Source organism: Sarcophilus harrisii, chromosome 1 (assembly GCF_902635505.1).
Source record: "Sarcophilus harrisii chromosome 1, mSarHar1.11, whole genome shotgun sequence".
In the NCBI taxonomy this organism is placed as follows: Eukaryota; Metazoa; Chordata; class Mammalia; order Dasyuromorphia; family Dasyuridae; genus Sarcophilus; species Sarcophilus harrisii.
In genome coordinates this window covers 328459429-328482134 of record NC_045426.1, presented here as the reverse complement: position 1 = coordinate 328482134, position 22706 = coordinate 328459429, and the positions used below count along the sequence as shown (strand labels likewise).

Here is a 22706-nt window from a genome sequence, read left to right as displayed (position 1 = left end):
TCTATGGCAAAAGCCCAGTGATTCCAAGGCTGCTAAACTTACTCATTGCAAGCCTACGGGTGCCAAACACAAACATGCTGGGGCTCAAGATTCTAGTTCCAAACTTCAAAATAGATGCTTTAGGATAGAATGACTTGTTTAAATCCTAAACAGCCATTTTTTCTCAGTCAGGGTATGACTATTAATTCACCAGGAAGTGGTGAGTCATTTTTTAAAAAGTCTATTATCTCCAGAAATCAGTAATTAGCCAGGATGTAAGTCACAGTCCTGAGAAGACAACTTCAGAAATCTGAGAACTTCTGATCATTTTCTAATTAAATAAAAGCACATTCTTGACATTTTCCAATAGAAACCATTCTCAATATAGATCCATTTTGTGTGTGTGTGTGTGTGTGTGTGTGTGTGTGTGTGTGTGTGATTTTTTTCTTTAATTGCATAAATATTAACTGACCAGGTTCCTGGATCCTGGGCGTCCTGGCTGACCTGGAGGGCCAGGTGGACCTGGAAGTGCCACTGCTGAAATAAAGCAGAAAGTTTATATTACATCTCTCTCTTTCTCTCTCTTTCTCTCTTTCTTTTCCCTTCCCCCCTCCATCCCATCTTTCCTTTCTCTATCCTGTGTCCTATACTCTTTCCTTCCTTCTTTCTTTCTCTGTTTCCCTCTCTCTCCCTCCCTCCATCTCTCCCTCTGTCATACTCTCCTTCCCTCCTTCTCTCCGTCTCTGACTCTCTGTCTTCCCCTGTTTTTGTCTGTCTGTCTCTCTCTCTCTCCTCTCACTCTCTTAGTTTGATTGCATCCCATAATATTGTCATTTGTCTCATTCTAACTGAGCATGCTCCATAGGATGCAAAAATTCCATTAACATTCTTTCAATTCTTTTCTCCATCAACTTCTTAGAGGGAAACAAAAACAGTGCATATTAAAATAATTAATCATCCCCAATTAAATTGCAAACATTCAGAAAAGAGTGTTTTCTGATAACTGTCAATGAAACTTTGAGAAGAATAACTTGTCAGTGCTATTAAGACTTTCTCTACAACATGCTGATGGGCCTAATAAATCTGTAATAAGGAGAATTTAATGACTTGAGGCAGATCAAATAAATCATCTGAAGGAACTGAAAATGTGTAGTCTGGAGAAGAGACACTGAGGGGGAGAATGACTCTTGTCTTCAAATTTCTGAAGGGCTGTCATATGGAAGAAGGATCAAAGTTTGCAAACATTTATTAAAGAACTTACTATAGGCTGGGCATGAGACTAAACATCAAAGATACAAAGAAAAGCAAAAACACTGTTCCTGCCCTCAAGAAGCTCATACTGTTAAAAAGAGAGAGAGAGAGAGAGAGAGAGAGAGAGAGAGAGAGAGAGAGAGAGAGAGAGAGAACACATATGAACAATGATGAACCTACAAAGTATCTAAAGGGGAAATGATGTTTGCCTCATCCTCTGACTGGTGAGTGTTCCTCAAAACCTCCATTTAAGGAAATCCCTGGCCCCTGTTTACTTCTAATCTGACTGCAGAATACTTCTCTACCTTGTTCACATACTTCCCCTCTTTGTGCTTTTCTACCTAAATATAAACCCTTTGACAGCAGAGACTGTCTCTTTTTTCATGTGTTGCATCCTCAGTACTTAGCAGAATACCTGGCACATAATCAGTGCCATGCAATAATAAACACAAAATAAGTACTTAATAAACACTCTCTTTCTTTCTCTCTCAATCTCTCTGTTTGGTTCTGTTTTTTTTTCCCCTTGTCTCTATCTATCCAGAAGGTAAGAATCAGTGGATAGAAATCTCAGTGGCAGAATCAGAATAGAAGAAAAAAAAATCCTTGAAGTTAGAGATAATTTAAAAAAAAATAGAACAGATTGCCTTGGGAGGCAGAGAGTTCCCTGTCACTAGTATTCAAGTGGAGAGGACAAGTTAGTGGAGATATATATATATATATATATATATATATATATATACATGTCACACAGCCATATAATACAAAGACATTGTGAGTTAAGGGAGAGAGGTGATGGCAGTTGGAGAGGGATCAGGAGAGTTTTGATATATAAGGTATCATTTAAACTGAATATTGAAGGAAACAAAAGGTTGGGTTCTAAGAGTCAGAGGTGAAGAGGGGCATGAAGGACAGCTAGTGTGAAAGCATGGAATTTGGAGAGGGTTTATCACATGTGAGGAGCAGCAAGAAGTCTGGCTGGATGGGCATGGTATAGGGAGATTCTGAGGTCCTATTAGAATGGCCCATGCCATTCTCTTTTCTTTTCACTTATCATTCTCTCCCAGAAATACATTGAAAAAAACTGCCATTTCCTCTGTTATTAATGAGACAGTTACAGAGTGAGGAAAGTTGGCAGCTGAAAGGAAGGAGAAGCAGGACTATCATGGAAAGGTTGTCATATTGCTTCCTTTATGCTTCTAGCTCCTGGCTTCTGTTCCTTTGTTGGGGGGAAAATGTGAAGTAGGATTGGGACATTAAAAACAGTCTAATCAGTCAGGAAGACAGACAGAGAGAACTTCTGAGAGGACACACCAGAAGTTGCAACAGAGGTAAAGAAAACTCAGATTTAGGGCAGACTCCATTTTTTAAAAGGTGTGGTTTGTTTGCAAAATTTTTATAAATAAGCACTGGTCTCTTGGCAGGAACTCTGTACATATTTTCCTAGGCTGACATTGCCTAAGCTTAATACAGAAGATTCTCATGGATATGACAAGGGAAACTGGATATAAAGGAAAACAGTAGGTACTCTGTATTTTGCCTGGTATTTGGGTTCATGGAAAAATAGTATTGTAAACAAAGTCCATCACATGAATTCATCTTTTTCTCAAGAAGCTGTGGTCTAATCTCCTGGGGAAGTTTCTATCAAGGGCCTTATCATTTTACTATTTCCAGATTCACAACATCAATTTTTCCCTAGTCTTGCCAATATTCCTTCTTATCACATATCTAATCAGTTACCAAATATTTTTGTTTCTATCTCCACAATACCCCTGGCATTTGCCTTCTTCTCTCCACTCATTCAGTCACAATGTTAATTCAGACTAAACTATTATGGCAACCTTCTAATTGATCTCTCAGCCTCAAATATCCCTTTGCTCCAATGTATACTCCACACAGTATCTAAAGTAATTTTCCTTAAGTATAGGTCACTGTTCTGTTAAATAAATTGTAAAAGCTCTTGTATATCTCCAGGATGAAATATTCTCTTCTAGGTCATAAGTGCTTGAAACATTTGGATAAGTAAATGTATAACACCTCAAATTATGTGGAAATACATAAATCCAACAGGAATTTGAAAAAAAAAAAGATAAATTCAAGAAACTTGTATTTACATAACACTTGACCAAAAACTCTTTTCCTTAAAATACAGAAGTGAGGTAAATGGTTTATTATGTTGTTTATAAATCCTAATATAAACTGCACTTAAGCCTTGAGCTCTGAGCTACAGTTTGTTAAAGAGGAAGTAACTGGGTCATCCTTGTGGGTGACTTAATGATTGATATGACTTTTGTTTATTATTTTCATTTTCAGTTTTCTTTCTATAATTTATTTCACCATAAAGACAGGAAGTTTAGAACATTTGAAAATTGCTAAAAAAAAAAAAAAAAAAAGTGAAGTTATGAGTATGCCCTACATTTACTGGTACACACATACATACACACACCCCTGCCCCTCCCAAGTTTGGAGAGAATAAAAAATAGTGTTTAAATCATCAGGTAACACTGTATATGCTATTAATTGATCCATTTTATTCTAATATTTTCCACTATAAATCAACCCTAAGCTGAAGATTAATTGAAATAGCCAGGGATGATGTAGTGTTTGTTGCCAATAGTTGCATAAAAATACAAATTATTCTAAGCTCTATGTTTCTGAAAGTCTTTGGAGAAACTTTTGTTCATAAGAATGTGATTGTCCATGATAAAAAGTACTATTTAATCCACCTGTGAATATAAGAGTTGACACCAATTTAGAACATCCATTTAATACAACATTTAAAAAATACTTATTTTGTGCCAGGTATCAGAGATACAAAGATCAAATGAAATGATTACTAGTACTAACCTGATCCCAATATTGCTGGGGGTCCTGGTGGCCCTGGGGGTCCTGGAGGTCCTGGGAGTCCATGAGCTCCATAACCAGGAGGCCCAGGCAAGCCTGGTGCCCCAGGTGGGCCTCTGGGTCCAATGACAGAATCTCCTTTCTGGCCCTAGTAAGGCAAACCCAAAGTAATAGAGGAAAGGACACAATTAATCGCTTAGACATTTGGATTGCTGAGTGAAGGATCTTTTAAGGAAACTGTCTTGAATTTCTCAGTTAAACCTTATATTTCCTACGCCTAAAAATGTTAATTAAACATTCACTAATGACCTTGTGAAATCATTTTCTTCTCCACATTGACAGTGTTCAAGGCTCATCCTAAGCACCTATTAATTAGTACTAACATGACTGTCCAGAGAGCCAGAAGAGATGATAACAGGAGGCATATTAGAAAAGAAATACAATTAAGTTGTTATGTTTATAAGAGAGTTTGTCACATATGGTGCACATGGTAACATGGAGATGCCCTGCTTCCTGGTATTACCCCTAAGACATGGCAAGAGGAGTAACTTCCTTTGACTGGCTATATAGCTAGAACAGTCTGAATTTTTAAAATTGGATAGATTGAAATGGCTGCTCTCTTTCCTGGGAACTCCTTTCTGCTATGTCCAAGGAGTGAAAATCACAGTTTACTCATGTAAACTGAATTGGGAGAAGGAAAACTTTCCCCTTCCTCACTTTTACCCTGGTTCTAAGAAATAGGCTGGAGTGTTTTTGGTTTTGTTTGATGTGTCCCTTACAGTTTTAGGTGCTGGAGATAAATCCCACCAGAGCAGGGAGTCTAAACTATGTTGATCCTGGAACCAGAATTATAGGTGAGATGATACAGGCAAATGGGCCAGCAGGAAATACTCAAGAAGTCAGGGTATCTGAGATTAGAGCATAAGTTGGTTTTTGGACTTGGAAATGGAATTGTTCTTTTTCAGGGATTTTTAAACTATTTCCAATTGCAACCCCTTTTCGCCTAAGAAATTTTTATGCAACTCTTGGGTGTATGGATATACAAAATAGGTATACAAATTGAACATTTGCTGATAATAAAATTTCATGACATTGCCATATTCATTTACAAAGCTCCTGGGTTCTATTGAAATTGAACTATGTTATTTGTTATTTTGCTTTTTGAAGTAAATATTTCTTTATAAAAACTGATCTGACGGTTAGTGGCTAAATAAAACCAGGATCACCCAGCCTTTGTGGGGGAATGACTACTGGTAGGAACTGAAGTGATTTGCAGAGAGCCCCAACATTTTCAGTCCCCTTTAAGGGTACCAGAGAACCAACCAAGAGAAGGGGGGAAATGTAACACACCTGCAATGGGGGTCAGAGTGATCTGTGTTACATGTTATAGAAAGAACACAGTAAAGGAAGAGGAACCAAAAGCAATACTTGCACACTCACATTAACTTGGTAAGTGAAAGCAACATTTGCTTTCAAAGAACAAACTCATCTTGAGTAATTAGGTTTTTTGGTCTATATTTGTGATTCACTGATATAAGGAATGCCAAAGATATTTTCTTTACCAATGTCAATGGTTTGTGATTTAGAGCTTTGCTTTGGGAGTTTGCTTGAATCATTAGAAGATTAAATGATTTTCCTGGGTCTCCCAAGAAGTACATGTCAGATTTTTCCAAAACTTCTGATTTAGAGGTCAGCTTTCAATCTAGTATGCCACATGACTGCACTAAATGAACATTCATAGCTTCTGTTTCATTTGACATTGGGGGAATAATGGATCTGTTTGGTTTTAGATATAATTACAAACACTTTTGCATATAATTTTTCTTCATTGTTTTCATGTTTCTGTGGGTGCTCTCTTTTATTCTTGTTCATATTTATGAGTATTTACCCTTGTCACTAGAAGTTAAAACAATTAATTTTTTTTAAAAAAGACACTGTGGCATTTTCTTAACCCATCAGAGAATGATGGATAGAATTTTTTCTTTAAACTAAAAGTTCTTTGCTAAACAATAGAAGCTCTTGATTTAAGCCTCCTTTAAAAGCAATTGATTTAAGAAAAGAGAATCATATTTCATTTTAGGGCTAAACAAAAGAAGAAATATTTGTATTTTTTAGCTTTTGATTCACACCCAGGAAGAGGCATTTCTCCTATGAAACAGTTAAAAAATGAAGTTTAGGGAAAACTTTCTCTGGATAATTAATGTACTGGTTAGGAACCTGAAGCACCCACAAGAATAAACAATTATAGATTCTTAACCTGACAGTGAAGAAAGGAATGAGTTAGCTTGCCCCACTCTCCAACTTCTTTTCACTCTCAGTGAAATCAAAAGAAGCTATTGTGAGAAGCCATTCCAGTTATAAGACCTGTTTGACTATTTATAAAAGATGTTATAATTTATCTGTCAAATTACATGAGCTGCAGACTCTTATGAACATTTTATTTACTTATCAGCAATATTAGATGTCAAAAATAATGACACAAAATGAGGATGTGTAGCAATTCATCTATTTAATTATATACTCTTCAATTTTTACTAAATTCAAAATAGAAACAGGGACAAGATTTTGAAGACTACTGGAAATAAGTATGTTCTCTTCAATCTCTAATTAGATAATGCATACAATGAAATTGTGGAAAGATCTTTGCTTTTATCAAAGTAAGAATCTCTTGGGGTGGAAATTTCCAGACAGATACAGATTGCAATGCATCTTTGATTTCATAGATACATCTTAAGAAATTGCCAGAGGCACATAGAGATTGGATTACTTGCCTCGGGTCTTTTGTTCAGTGAATGTCTGAGGCATAATTCGAACCCAGGTCTTTGTGAATAGAGAACTGGCCACAAAGTTTTGAGTTTAAGACCTAGGTCTAAGCAGCTGTTCAAGATTACAAGATTCACAAAAGCCACTAACCTATGCTTACAGAAACTACCTCGCCTTGAAGTTTATTAGACCAATAGGATCACAAGTCTAATCCCTTCTACTCCCCATGATTTCTTAATATCTAACATGAAAACCACCAAAATCTATATTATAAAATTTACAAGAATTTACAGTTTTATATGGGGCAACCAAAGATGTAGAATATCAACTAATTCTATGAGATACAACTCCAACAAGGGGATTGTAAACCTCAGATGTTACACATTTTCATTATGTTAACCATATATGAGCTATCTTAGGATGGCTAAAAGGAGGTAGTATGTTTAATTGGCCAGCTAGGGAAGCTCAACAAGCAAGTGATTTTCTGATGTGAGGAATCAGTATGGCAACACAAAAGGAAAGGCACAGTTGGATAATGTTAAATTCATTTCACACATCTATACTAAATGTTCGGTCCTCATAAACCCAGCTTTCAACTAGCTAGAAATGTAGAGAAATTCATGTTTCAGATCTGGGTTGGATTAGATGACTTCTGAATTCATTTTCAGCTCTAAAATTCTATGAGGTCTTTCAGTAGAGTTCTTGAAAAAACTTCTTATCTTCTTAGAACTCCTAGGCCCAGAACAAAGTCTGTACATCTGACTAGTAAAGGACTATCCTCATTAATATATGGTACTGTTCATCTGGCAGCTTTTTCAACAAGAAGGATCATTTTAAGACAATTTATGGGGAAAGCTTTTGCCCAGAGGACCATAGAATTGTAGATACAGCAGGAAACTGGGCAAGACCTCCAACCCACCTTTGAATTTGTATAGAAGACTGATGAATCAATCAAATTACTAGGGCCAGGTGAAGTAAAGAAGGTGTGGGTTATTGCTAGCCCTGAAAACTTATTTAAGAATTGAAGTTTCTGTTGATGAATATAGCTTGGACCTAGAGGCTGCCATTTTTTTCAGTTAAGTGCTGACTGTTAGTTGCTATTAATTATATCTAATTGTAGGCAGTTTATACTGGCAAGATGGAAATTTTATCAGATTTTCCACTTGAAAGGCATGTTAAAAGGTCACAATGTTCTCTGTGTGTATGAGGGCTGCCTTTTAAGTTGAAATTGTATCTGGGACTTTGCTCCCACAACTGGACTCAGATAGAAGCAGCAGACATGGAAGTAACAAGCCTTATATCCAGGCAAAGTTTCAGGAGGAAGGGAAAGTTGACTACCAGAAATCCTTTATAGTTCTGCTTGTGTGGTTTGCAACCCTATATGGGCTCTTATAGTTTAATGTTGGGGTTCTGAAATTATGATTTTTATCAGTAAATATTTGATTTGTATACCTATTTTATACACCTATATACTCAGAATCTCATAAAAATTCTCAGACAATAAGGAGTAATGGGTGGAAAAAATTTAAGAAGCCCTGATCTACAGATAGAGATAACATAGGTTTGCCAATGATTCAAATTATTTCTCAATAATGAGGTAAATTATAGAGAGGATAGGAAGACAACTTAGCTGTGGAAAAGATCCACAAGGGGAATAGCAAAAAGCCAGTTAGGATCTAGAGAAAGTGAGTTGTCTTGAAGGGAACAACATCAACAGCAACAATAACAACAACAACAACAATAGTTAATATGTATATAGTGCTTTAAAGTTTGCACATCACTTTACATATGTTAACTTAATTTTTTTGATCACGTGGTACAAAGAAATCACAGAGACAGATGGAAATGGATATTCCTTGGCAGGTTCAGCTGCCTTTTAACAACCCTAGGCAGCTCTTGGATCCTATCAGTTTGGTACTTAAAGGCACAGGAGCCTGAGTACCTGCCTAGATTTTGATGACTACCCCAGGACAGATCTAATCTGATTAATAAGTGAGTATAGTTCTCTCTATCTATCCAGCACTAGAATAGACCATATTTCACATCCTAATCCATTCCAGCCATTTTCTTGCTATCTGCTCTGCTGCCATGTATATATGTACCCTTTTGGTATTGTGCAAAGAATCCTGGCTTTGAAATCAGAATAGCTGAGTTTCCTTAGTAATTGTTCCTCTGACATTTACTGTTCTTGTGATCTTTGGCAAGTTAACCTCCCTAAGGTATGATTTCCTCATCCACAAAATGAGGTGGTTGGACTATATGGTCTCTGAAGTCTCAGCTATAGCTATAAGATTTGATGACCAATCTTTTGGTCTGAGAACATTAGAAAATTAATAATTACATTACAGATGAAAAGAGCATCTTAATCAGCCACCTATGTCTCCACTTATTATCCTTATGACTTTATAGATCAAAGCACCTTTCCTTAGTCATCACTCCCTATATATGTTTTCTCCCAATTTTAGAGTATAAACTCACACAGGGCAAGTATTCACACTCTCAAGGTCTCTCTTAAGAACTTTAGAATTGATTATATGACATGGGAGACACTGGCACAGGACTGCCCAGCATGGGGTGCCCTCATCTGAGAAGATGTGGGGATCTGTGAGCAAAGCAGAATTGACTTAGTTCAGAAGAAATATGAGATGCTCAAAGTTAAAGAATCCACCCCAAATGTCAGAGGGACTATTTATGTCTAACCTGTGACAGAGCATCCCAATCTCTTTATTTTATTTTATTTATTCATTTTTAATAATTATAACTTTTTATTGACAGAACCCATGCCTGGGTAATTTTTTACAACATTGCACTCATTTCTGTTCCGACTTTTCCCCTCCCTCCCTCCCTCTGCCCCCTCCCCCAGATGGCAAGCAGTCCTATACAAGAACATCCCAATCTCATATTGATCTGATCAGTCATAGTCAGACACACTAACTTGATTAAGATAGTGATGCCATTTTTGACCTCTTTGAGAATGAAGGACAATAACCAAGAGTATAAACTCCTTGACAGTAGGAACTATTTTGCTTTTATATTTGCATCCCTACATTTAACCCAATGTCTGGCACATAGTAAGCACTTATTAAATGAGTTTCATTCACTCATTTACTTGCTCTTGTCAGCTACTGTAGCAGTAATTGGGCATACCACTTATTTGGGATTTAGCATATACTACATAGTATCATCATATCTTTTATCTCAAATCCTATGTATTCAGTTGCAATGTAAACTTGTTGTGGATAGAGACCCATCTTATCTATCTTTCCCAGAAAATAGCATGCTATCTTGTATGTTGCAGATATTCAAATGAATATTTGATGAACATTATTACAAGTTTCTAAGCTATATGGATCATTCTAAATTATATGAATACATTTTATGAATACTTTTACAATGTTAATGTTGACATCTTGAAACCAAAAAAGCAAACCACTAACTTGATTGTATTATGTCTTTGCAATCATGTTTTCTGCTGGATTTGGCAGTGTGGACCCAGGATTTGGAAAGTGATTTGTTTATTTTCAGTTTCTTTCATTATCTGGGTACCCCTCAATTCTTCTACTTAAAAAAAATCATAGGCTCTCAACTCTTAAAGGGACCTTAGGTCCCTTTCTTAGGTCAGGCAAATACCCCAATATAGTTACTAACAGCATCAATCCACAGTAAAAAGAAAAAATGGATAACATATGCATGTTGCGCAGATAATGAGATGCAATTGAATTGATATCCCAATGAGTGAATCTCTCATTCCCCATTATGAACTGGATACACACTGCCTATAGATAATAAATTGAATTGAATTGAATAGGGAGAGAAAGGAAAGGACCAAGAAAGTTTCACAGACTTTCAGTGATTTCAGCTCACACCGAAGCAGGAATTTCCTATATATAATCCCCAGTGGTTATCATTCATTTCCTATTTTAGGACCAACTTGTGGGACCATACTAGGGGGCACACAGATAAGGTAAACTACCATTTTGAGAAGAATAGGAGGAAAAGACTCAACAACTTTTAAAATGTTAATATATAGTGTGGTATTTATGTATTATACCCTTTCAAATGGGAAGGGATAGTAATATTTTCAACAGTTTGGATCTTGTTCCATTGCCATCAACAAATCAACAATTATTCTTAGCACTGTGGTAGGTTATCTCTTGCTTTTGTTACATAGTTGGCCCACTTCCTCTTAAGACAAACTGTAGAATTTTTTTTAAGTCTACTTCATGTGAAATATGTGATTACAAAATGCTACAGTCAGTCTTCTGACTTCATGACCCACTCTGCAGTTTTTCATTTTTTCTGGTAACTTCTTTAGTTTGTATTCTTATGAAACCAATATATTATATGATTTATGGTTATGTTCCATCATTAAGGATAATCCTGATGCTCACAATATGGGCTTTATGTTGATGAGTGCCTTGAATCACTGAAAGTCTGTGAAACTTTCTTGGTCCATTCCTTTCTCTCCCTATTCAATTCTGGATCCATTTTATTATCTATATGCAGTGTGTATCCAGTTCATAATGGGGAATGAGAGATTCGCTCATTGGGATATCAATTTAATTGCATCTCATTATCTGCGCAACATGCATATGTTATCCATTTTTTCTTTTTACTGTGGATTGATGCTGTTAGTAACTATATTTGGGTATTTGCCTGAACCTACAGATATTGCCAACATTCCCTTCTAGAGCAAGTGAATGGCATTCTAAAACATTACTCGACAGTTAATCTTTTACAGGCTTCCTACAATTAGAATTTTGCCTCATACTTTATGAATTTGAAGGAGGTTTTTGGATGGCCCAGAAAATAGCAGTAAGATAATCTAGAAACCAACTAGCAAATTTAGGTGACTAAAGAATGGAAAAGCATTAGATAAAATGGTGAGGCTGAGTAAATCACATAGTAAGTAATCAAAAAGAAGAAGCCTATAAATTTTGGTCTAAACCCTGCTGTCTAGTTTCTGTTTGACACAGTTATTTAGTCTAGTTCCTTCTGGGAAAATGATTCATGTTTTGTGCCCAGAAGTTCTATTTAACTAAAAATTATATCATGATGGAATAGCTATTTACATGGTAATGAGCCCTCCCAACTCCCATTTTTTCTGCAACTAGTCTGACATTATATTTGAATTTTTTTCCTTATTTACTTCCTTTGGGTTAAGGTATTTTACTTTCTTTTATTATGTGGGTTCTGATTTGGGGGCTCATTGGTTTCCCCAAATTCAATAATCCTAAACCACTTCCCCTTTTTAAAAAATACCATTATTCTTACAGTTGTGCTATATTGTTGAGGACCATGAAACTTCACAATTTCAGGAAAAAAAATTCAGAGGGCAAAAATGGCAATGGAAAAATGCATAGTGGGTATAAAAGACCCATAGCATATTACTGTCTTGGCTTATATGTGGGAAGTGAGCCAAAACATATTATTAATATTTATAACATTTGCTTTTTGAAAAATTTAATATTCTTTAATATATATATTTTAGTTTTCAACATTTACTTTTTGATTTCCATTTTTTCTCCCTCCCTTTTTTTTCCTTCACCCTTCCCAAGATAGCAAGTAATCTAAAAGGTTATAAATGTAAAATCATATTAAACATATTAGTCATGTTGTAAAAAGAAGAATCTGAACAAAATGGAAGTCATGAGAATTAAAAACCAAAAAAAAGTTTAAAAAATAGTATATAATTCAATCTGTATTCAGACTCCATAATTCTTTCTCTGAATGAGAACATCCTCCAACATGATTCTCTCAAAACAAATTATTGAAGACATGTAGCTAGAAGAGCAGATAAACTGGTCATGCAGTGAAATTGAGGGACAGAAAACTGCATTGGGTCCATAAAATAATGAAAAGAGCATTGAATTTAGAGTTAAGGATATAGGTTTGAAAGCTGGCTCTGGTAAGTTATTATCCATATGAACTTCGAACAGTCATAAAGGTTATTCTGTGCTGTTCAGTTTATTATCAATCAAGTCTGACTCTTTGGGACCCCATTTGGGTGTTCTTGGGTTTTTCAGATACTGGAATGGTTTGCCATTTCTTTCCCCAGCTCATTTTACAGATGAAGAAACTGAGACAAACAGGATTAAGTAACTTAGCCAGGGTCGCACAACTGGTTAGTATCTGAGACTGTATTTGAACTTAAGAAGAGTTTAAGTCATGTAACCATCTATAAAATGAGGGGACACTCTCTAAGATCCCTTCCAGCTCTGAAACTATTATTCTATAATTCTATGACATTAAGATGTTGTAGTGAAGTCTCTAAAGCATTAGGTAAATCCTTTATGGAAGATTAAAAAAAAACCCAAAGACAGAATAAAAAAGCAAGGATTATTGTCTGCACAGATGGAAAAAAATATTTTTTGGTGAAGAGATTGTGAATCTATGAGATTCAGCCTAATTTCTAATTATTGTTAATGCAATATATAATTTCCAATGAGAAAATTGACTTCAGCATGAGAATTTGATGTTAAAGGGATATTACCTACCATTTGTCCAGGACTTCCTGGTAATCCAGGGGGCCCAGGCATAAAAAATCCACCATTGGAGTCTCCCTTTTCACCTTTGATTCCTTTGTTTCCAGATTCACCCTCAAAGAAAACAACATTGAAAAATGTAAGCATAAAAAAAAAATGGATCAAACCTTATAAGCTCAGTAACCCTTAAGTAAATGGTAGTTAGCCATAAAGCAAATAATAAGTGAAGAAATAAGTACCTTCATTCTATCCATAAAGTGCTTCAAGTATGTAACAGGAATTGGGGGACCTGAAAAAGAACATTAAAAATTATCATTTCTATCTAGAAATTAAAAACACCCCCCCTCCCCGCACCAAACCCAAACCTCCCAACATTTTAATTATTTTTTAGGTTGTGCATCATTGGAATGTAATGTCAGCTTTGACATTAAGGGTTAATAGTGGTTGCAATCTAGGCCCTAATTCAATTGTATTTCTCAAAATTTAAAATGAAAATAACATAGTCTAGAATAACACTTAAATTACCTGGTGGTCCTGGCTCACCCTCATCTCCTTTTTCACCCTTTGGGCCTGGTTGCCCAGGTAGGCCCCAGGAACCTTTTTCTCCTTTAATGCCTGATATTTAAAAACATACGGAAAATAATTTTAATTTTTTTTTGTGAAATGGTCACAGAATATGGTGGAGTTTTCAAAAAGGGCATCATAAGCTAGTGCTCATTGATTGAGAAATGGCTTGAATAATTTGTTGCATGAATGTCATGCATTATTACTGTAACATTAGAAATGATAAGTATGAAGAGGTTGAGCCAAGAAATTAATAGAAAAAATGATTATAACAATTTAAATGGAAAGAATAAAGAAAAGAAACTGAACAATAACAATAACAATAACATAATGACCAAGCTTATCCTCTTCCACTCCCCCGGAGATTAGAAAATTCACTGCTCTCTCTTCTTTGCAAAGGAGGAAGGGGATGCAAGGGAAAGGATTATAAGTATAGAATATTGCATATATGTACTTTCTGATTTTGTTGGTAATGTTGATAAATTTTATTGAACTACCTCTCCTTCCTTTATTTAATTTTTTTAAAATAAGGGATGGTGTGCCAGACTAGAAAAGGGGGGGGATATATTTGCAAATGTAGGTGATATGAAAACAAGATACTAATAATAATGAAACTTTTAAAAAAAAAGTGTGTGTGTGTGTGTGTGTGTGTGTGTGTGTGTGTGTGTATATGAAACAGTTTTCCTTTTATGTGAAAGTCTGGATTTACAAAAACAATTCCTCCTCCAAAAAAAAATTAAGTGTGGTTTAGTGGAAAAAAGCACTAAAAAATTCAAAAATTTTAGGTTTGAATTCTAACTGTATCATTTATTATGTGAGTTAATTTCTTCACCTAATTTACAGAGTTGGTATAATTTATGAAATAATGAATATTTGCAAAATGCTATTATTATCATTTTTACTATTGATGTTGTTGTGGTTACTAGTAATTATTCTCTTTACAGAATAATTCTCTATGGGATCCTTTTATCTAGTCAACTTCCATAAGGTATAATATGATTATTCACAAAAGTTCATTCTACATAAAACATTTCAAGAGCTCCATACAGAGAGGTCATAGGATAGACTCCTTAGAGGCTATTCATTCAAGTCTCCTGACTTTATAGATAAGGAAACTGAGATGATGTGATTTTACCAAGGTCACGGAAAATGATTTATCAGAGAGTTGGTTTATGACTCCAGCTCCTGTATTTCTCTAAATAGAACTCTCAATCATAGTTTCCATTTTTGTTAAAAATTTTAGTTGCTCAGAGAATGATTTATTTTAGATCATGGATGCCTAGCAGTGTTGATCCAACTACAGAGCACAAAAATGGGGATATATATATATATATATATATATTTGCTGAGGCAAATGGGGTTAAGTGACTTGCCTAGGATCACACAGCTAGGAAGTGTTAAATGTCTGAAGTCAAATTTGAACTCAGGTCCTCCTGACTTGAGGGCAGGTGCTCTATCCACTATGCCAGCTAGCTGCCCCCAAAATGGGGAAAATAATATAATTTGCATTGAATAGTTTAATTTCATCTGGTTGAACACTGATATGAGTTGATTTGCAGTAAAGGAAATTTTATGCTTAAGTTTGAGATAAAGCATTGTGCTTTTAAAAATGTTCAACTATTTAAAAATGTTGATGGGTTGGTTGAGTACACTTATCTCCAGATAAACCTAAATTCATTCTGTTTTGCATACATAAGTGATACCATCTAATTAGCAAATGACCCTTACTCATTGTGTCACTTTACCCAATAGAAAAGAATGGAAAATAGAGTTGATCTCTTGGACCCTTTAAACTGTAATTTCCCTGACAAGAATTAAGCTATTTTCCTTAACATTTGTTGCTGGTCTATTTTCGTTCTCATTATCTCCCACTTCTGTGCCCTTCCAAAGACTGTCCTCCTCTTCTAGAATGTAAACTCTTTAAGGGGAAGAGTATTTCATTTTTGTCTTTGTTTCCTAAGTATCTGGTGCCAAGTTCAAAAATGCTTGTTAATTGATTGAGTCATTACAGTTCTGAAGAATAAAAAAAAAGTGTTGATAGGAATTTATTGGGAAAAGTTTTGAAGATTCATCAGCAAATTTCTCAATGGTTCTACTTTACAAGACAGTCTTTGCAAGGGAGCTCTATGGAGCTGCTATCAAAGTATATTTATCATTCAATCAATAAGCATTTATTAAGTACCTACTGTGGGTCTAGATAGCACTGTGTTGAACCTTGGAGATATAAAGAATGAAGTAATGCTTTCTCTCAAGAAATTCACATTCTGACAAGAGAGATAAGTATATAAAGTATATGTAAAATATATGTATAGGGTCTACACAAATATATGTAAGGTGGTTCAATACAAAGTAATTTGGAAAACGGGGCACTTGCAGTTAGGGGCAAGCAGAAAAGGTTTCCTATAGAAGGTAGAATTGTGTTTTGAAAGAGAAGAATGTGTTAAAATTGCTTGGAAATGTTATATGGTTCCCCACCAAAGAAACCCTTTAAATACATAGTCATTCTCTGAATTCCTTTTAGGTGCATTAGACAAACAGACGTGTCTTTTTCTCTTGGCTAGTGAAGGCCAAAATCTATATGATAAATAACAAATAAATAAAAAAGTGAGTACCATGGAAAGTTATTAGTTCTTGATTCCCAGGATGAGTAGGATTGACCTAAAGAGAAAGAAGAAGGAAGCTCTTTACATTCAAAACTGATTTTTAGTTAGCATAATGTTATTGTACATCTAACCTTATGTACAGGAGTAGATTAAGTCTGGCAAACATTTAAAACTTCATTTATATCAAACTAAATATTATTCACATGCATAGCCTGCCTTGTGGTTTGGGTAATTTTTCTAGATGAATCCTTAGGGACTCACCCAGAAGCCTGTCTCTGTTACATGCAATGCTCTCAGCAAGAAGTACATATCATGCAATCTGGCTCTCTGTGGCATTCAGGCTTTTTGCTCAAGGGACTGAGCAGAGGGAAACTAGAAGCTTTTAGATAATAGATCTTTTTTAAAAAATCAAATCTGGTCACTATGCTTTTCTTCTTAAAATGGATTGGATATAGTTGAGAGTTCTGCCAATCCTCAAGAATTATTCATCAAATTATTTAGCACTGTCTTCTTCATCCTGACAAGAGAAAAGAGACATTTGGAGATAGCCATAACATAATTTCTTAATTGAGCCTTTGGTTTTTTGTTCAGATAATTTTCCACACTTTGTTTTCAGAGTAACCCATATACTATGGATTGGTTCTGGATCAATGAAAAACAACTAGTCTGGGGAGAGGGAATAAATCCAGAAATGACAGTGATATGAGGCAAACCTTTTTTCTTTCCTTCTGAGTTATATTTTAAATCTCCATCAAATTCTCATTCCCTCTTTGTCAAAAATCTTATATCATTCTTAGACTGCAGTGAGTTTCTGAGTCAATCAGTATCCACACATAACAATGCTAATTTTTTGTTCAAGAAACATTTTACCTTTTCCTTTTTATTAAAAGCTAGTTTAATGGCATTTGTTTCTTATTTAGGACTCCTGAAAAGTATTATGTGATATTTGCACGAGAATGAGACATCTAAAGCTATATTGGATATTATATCAAAGTACATTGAGTATCATATCTCCTCTCACTTACTCTCTTCCATAAGAGCCTTATTGGTGATATTTAACTCCCTGTCAAATTTGGACTGCATGGTAAAATTCAAAGTTGCCCTCAGCATCCTAGACTCTTTTGCTCCCTCTGATCAACTTTGTCAGTCAAATAAAATGAAGATAAATCCTGTTTGATTCCTCTGCATAGAAGAAAGCAATGGAAGCAAGAAGAGGAACAGATATTCTGACTCTAGTACACATCAACTAGGAGGATATGGTTGATGAAATTAAAACAATGGAAACATGAGGAAAAGTTACTATGTTACTTTAGAATTTGTCAAAAAAGTATCCTTGGACAAAGGAATATATGTATCCTGAACTTAAATTTTATTTTTTGTTTTAACTTGAAAAAAATAATAGGGATGATTCCAGGCCTGAGAGTCTGAAAGGAAAGGTGGTATAAGGCAGATAGGAGGTTCTCAGAAAACAATAACAACTGAGAAGCAAAAATGACTACAGTAATAGGGGAAGAGGTATCTAATAAATATGATCTAATGAACATTTAATCTAATTAATTTAGATTATAAAAAAGTATACACAAAAGATGAAGGGAGAGGCATTTAATCAAATATATATCTTTGATGTCTATATCTATATCTATCTATCTACCTATATAATAGTGGCATAAAATTACAGAATTGTAGAATCTCAGAGATAGAAGACATATGAAAGGTCATCTTGTCCACTGCTATATCCAATTCATTGATGCTTCTACAATACTGTTAATGTAGCACTCCCTCAATGACTATTTGTAGCTTATATTCACAGGTTGGTTTCCAAAGAGGTGACTAAACACAAGGTTCAAGTTACTCTAGGGGCCTGCATTCTTAAAAATATAATTCATGAGCCCCCATCAGTGTACTTATCCTTAATAAATAGTCAATTTATTGACTTAGATCAGAGGTATATATTAAGATGACATCCTAAGACTAATATTAAGAAATAATTTTCCCCATTAAACTGAGATGCACCCTTCTATCATTAAACAGAATATGTGAAAATATTGGGCATACACAAAGAGTACATTGTTATTCTAATACTAGTACATTAATAGAGAGGCACATGTAGGAAACATGTGGCCCAGGCAACTCAGAACTCTAACCCTAAAGGATCCCAGAGTCTTTTCCTTTCTCATGGTGTCTTTATATTTTCACCTCTATGTTTAATCTCTTTGCTGGATAAGTCATTCAGCCAGGTTCCCAGAACCTGTTCTGTGTAATTCAACTCCTGATGACCCAAACTAATTAGTTCTTTTCTCAATTCATAGAGCTCATAGTCCTCAAATCTGTATCTTGCCTTAAATCAAAGAATCTGCTTCCTTTGGGATATAGCTTCTCCTACTTGGTAAATAACTTGATTGAAAGATAGTTCCAGATTTTCTCCAGGGAGAAGTTTCTGAAGAGATACAAAGATTCTGGGAAGAAGGTATGAGTTAAAGCTGGTATCTTGGTCATTTCTTTGTCACCTGCTTATTAAACTAGAGACTTCAGGGAATTTTCCTTTGGGTAAGATCTGGACTGTTTTTTCTTAGTTAAGCTGAGATACTAATCTTTGAGTGGAAGAGTTAATTTAATCTGTGTCAAGTATGTTTTCAAGGTTTATTTGCTCTTCTCTTTGTATGATCCTTGTATAGAACTGGCTTTTGATGGGAAAGAGAGTCAATACTTGGATTGTAGTTTGGGGCACTTCTTCATTGTTAAGGGATAATGATGAAGAACACTGCTTGAACCTAAAGTTATTTTACTTAGACTAATAATATTTAGGAAGTGGATAGAAATAATTCTATCTTAATACTCCATTTCTGAGAAGAAAAGATTGATTAACCTGAGAACCTTGATCTTCTGTATCCCTACCTGGCAGGAATTAAAGCCTCCCTTGGAAAAATGAATGTAAGAATCTCTAGAGATATCTGTTTACACATCCCCAAAGGTTCCATCTAAATAGACTCATGTGGACACGTATAAACAATACATACATACTAGACACAGACATGCAAGTACACACTTTACATCAGAAAGAAATTTAAATCTATTTTTAAGTTGCAAATGGATAGCTGAAGTTTTCTTTTTCTTTTTCCTTTGTGTAACACCATTCTACTCTGCAACATCCCAATTAGGGTTGGTTACATTTTCTGTTCTCTAACCTAGACTTTGGGGAGTTTTTGTTTTGTTTTGTTTTTCTTTTTTGGAAGCTTTGTTTGTTTCCTTTGGGAGCACTTTTTATTGCTCCTAACTACATAAATTGTGGAGAGATGCTCTTCAAATCTCTTCCCTTTCTTCTGCAGAAGAGAGACCAGTCTGGAACACAGAAAATAATTGGTTGTAGTAGAAAGGCAAATGTCAGGGACAACTAGATGGTACAGTGGATAGAGCATGGCCCTGGCTGGAGTTAGGGGATTCCTGATTCAAATCAGAGCTCAAACACATTATCTCTGTGACCCCAGGAAAGTCACTTAACCCTTTGCCCTCAAAGAAAAGAAATTAAATATTTAACTGATGCAGATAATTGTATCAATTTCCCCATGCCCCAAATTCACTTATTGAATTGAAAAATTCCCCCTTTCAATTTCTTTTGGATTCAATGTTTTTAGACCTGCTTAAAAAAAGTGAAATCCCTCTTTCATATAACATTGATTTATCTCACTCCCCAACTTAATGGCAAAGTCCTTAGTATTTACTCCTGTTGGGTCAGGGTGAATAAATTCTATCTGACTCTTCTCTGCTCCAGAACTTGGATTGCGTGTCCCCCGTATACAGTATACAACTCTGCAGGAGTCTTCCTAGGCTGGAGTTAAATATGTGAATTGTGTTTGATTTTTCTTTTCAACTTCCAACATGCCCTCAGGCAATTAGCATCTAGTTCAGGCTAATTGCATTAAACCTTGAAACCTGGGCCTCTCTCAGGTATTTAGAAACACTGTGGAGGAGGGTTGGAGTAGGTGATTATTGTCCTGCATTCCTGCCATCGAGACTAAAATTTCCTGGCCTCATTTTATGTAATTTGAAGCATTTGCCTTCTTTACTGAAAATCAGGACAAACCTTTGACCAACTGCAATCTTCTACTGCCTCTCTCATTTTCAATGTTTTTTCATTAAATCATAGACACTGGTTCAATAATCACATCTTCATATTTTTTCTCTATGTAATGCATCTAGGTCAAGTGACCAGAATTTATTTAGAGCAAACAGGTATTCTCTTACTATCTTTTCATTAATCTTATCTTTCATTTTCTTTATAACCATCCTTCATTTGGCTTTTTGGATATAAAGATTATTCTTCCAATATATAGGTTCCAATATAAATATATAGCTTCCAATATAAATGGTAAAAGCAGAAGAGATATACTTGTACTTTCATTTATTAATATCATCTGTCTGACTTCAAACAATGAACTTCTCAACAATCATTTGATTTAGTCTTTTTGAGCATTTTTAAAATTCAAATGTACCTTCAAATAATTGGAGGCTATCAACCAATCAATAATGGATCAGTAAACACATTAAACAATCAAAGGAATATGACAAATTTTCCAAATTTCTGAGAAAGTTTTGATTAATAATAGTATCACTTGGCAGTTGGTGGTCCAATAAGGAAGACTTAAATTCAAATTCTGCTTCAGCCCCTTACTAGATCTGTAACCTCAAGCAAGTCACCTAAACTCTATTTACTTCAGCTGCCCCAGTTATAAAATGGAGACAATAACAGCACCTATCTCTCAGGATTGTTGCAAGAATCAAATGAAATAATATTTGCAAAATGCTAGGCATAGAGCCTGGTATATAGTAAGTACCATATATGGTACTTTTCCTTTTCTTCCCACCCCACCTCTGCTGGAGTATGTGAGAGTTTTCAGAGCTTAATAACCCAAAATGATAGAACTCATCTGAATATGAGTTTTGATTTGTTTCTGGAAGGTAGGTCACCATGTTTTATAAATGCAACCTGTATTTCCTATTTCTGATCTGCTCTTTCTTTTCCTTACTTTATTTCCCAAGGTGGTACATATGTTATGAGGTACACTAAATGAAGACTGACATTTAATTGCTTATAATATCTTGAGATTGTCTTTGATGGAGGTAAAGAAATCCAGATACTCTGAAATATCAGCTAAAAATTGCCAGAGATGTTAGTTATCTGCTTTCTTCTCTATCTTTGGAAATATCATAATTATCAACTGGCACTTTAAAGAATTAAAGAATCTCAGAGTTGGAAATGATCTTAGAGGACATATAGTGCAACAAAAATCACTCCATAAAATGTAGATATATTTATATAGCTTTAGATATGTATATGTCTATATCTATCTCCATTACATTTATATATATACATAATGTATTTATATATATGCATACATACTCTGTATCTATATCTATGTGTCCAGTATTTTTATATCACTGTTCAGTCAATTTTCAATCATGTATGATGTCTGCTTCTTTGTGATCCCTTTTGGGGGTTTCTTGGTACAGATAATAAAGTGGTTTGCCATTTCCTTCTCCATGCATATTTATGTATATCCAATATATTTATGCATATGTAGAATGCATTCTGCATATACACATATCTAGTATGTAATACTGGATATTCCTTCATCATATTCCTCCATAATATACTGAAATAAGGGGAAACCCACTAGCTCTCTAGGCAGCCAATTCCAATTTTGGACAGCTCTGGTTAGGAATTTTTCTTTTTCATTGAGCTGAAGTCTGTTACTTTGCAACTCCCATTACTGCTCCTAGTTCCTCATTATGGAAGCAAAGAGTTTAAATCTCATCTCTTGCTTGCATAGCATCACTTCAAGTATAGCTATCACTTCATCCCTCTCTTCTTTTTATCTAGCTAATATCCCCAATGAGTTCAACCAATTATCATATAGCATAAATAGGCATTTTAAAAAACTACATTTGCCACATAACTATATATATTTGTCTATTGATTATCAATGTTCTTCCCCAAATATAGTACCTAGAACTGTATATAATACTCCAAAAGTGATCTGATCAGATGAGATTGATTAGTTCTTTGTGCAAATGGGTTGGTCTCCTTTAGCCCATTTCCCCTTTTCTGCCCCATATGAATAATATATCTTTAGAATTTTATTCCTGAGAGCTGACTTCCATGTAGAATTTTTGCTCACAGAATCTTCTCTATCCTTTCTCAGTGTCCTTTGAAATCTGTTCT

The 22706-nt window shown here is 35.0% G+C and overlaps 1 protein-coding gene across 3 annotated transcripts in view; it reads right to left on the bottom strand.

Annotated features, from left to right (window-relative positions):
- The window catches only part of COL15A1 (collagen type XV alpha 1 chain), a 195569-nt gene that overhangs the window by 16601 nt on the left and 156262 nt on the right, over positions 1-22706 (bottom strand). For 2 of the 3 annotated variants that reach the window (XM_031945530.1, XM_031945528.1), the window contains exons 28-33: positions 16496-16541; positions 13845-13934; positions 13559-13608; positions 13332-13433; positions 4075-4219; positions 452-516 (exon numbers count right to left, since the gene is read on the bottom strand). In XM_031945530.1, the coding sequence (XP_031801390.1) occupies positions 452-516; positions 4075-4219; positions 13332-13433; positions 13559-13608; positions 13845-13934; positions 16496-16541 (498 nt within the window). The remainder of the gene's footprint in view (positions 1-451; positions 517-4074; positions 4220-13331; positions 13434-13558; positions 13609-13844; positions 13935-16495; positions 16542-22706) is intronic. The other variant, XM_031945529.1, reaches the window with a different exon arrangement.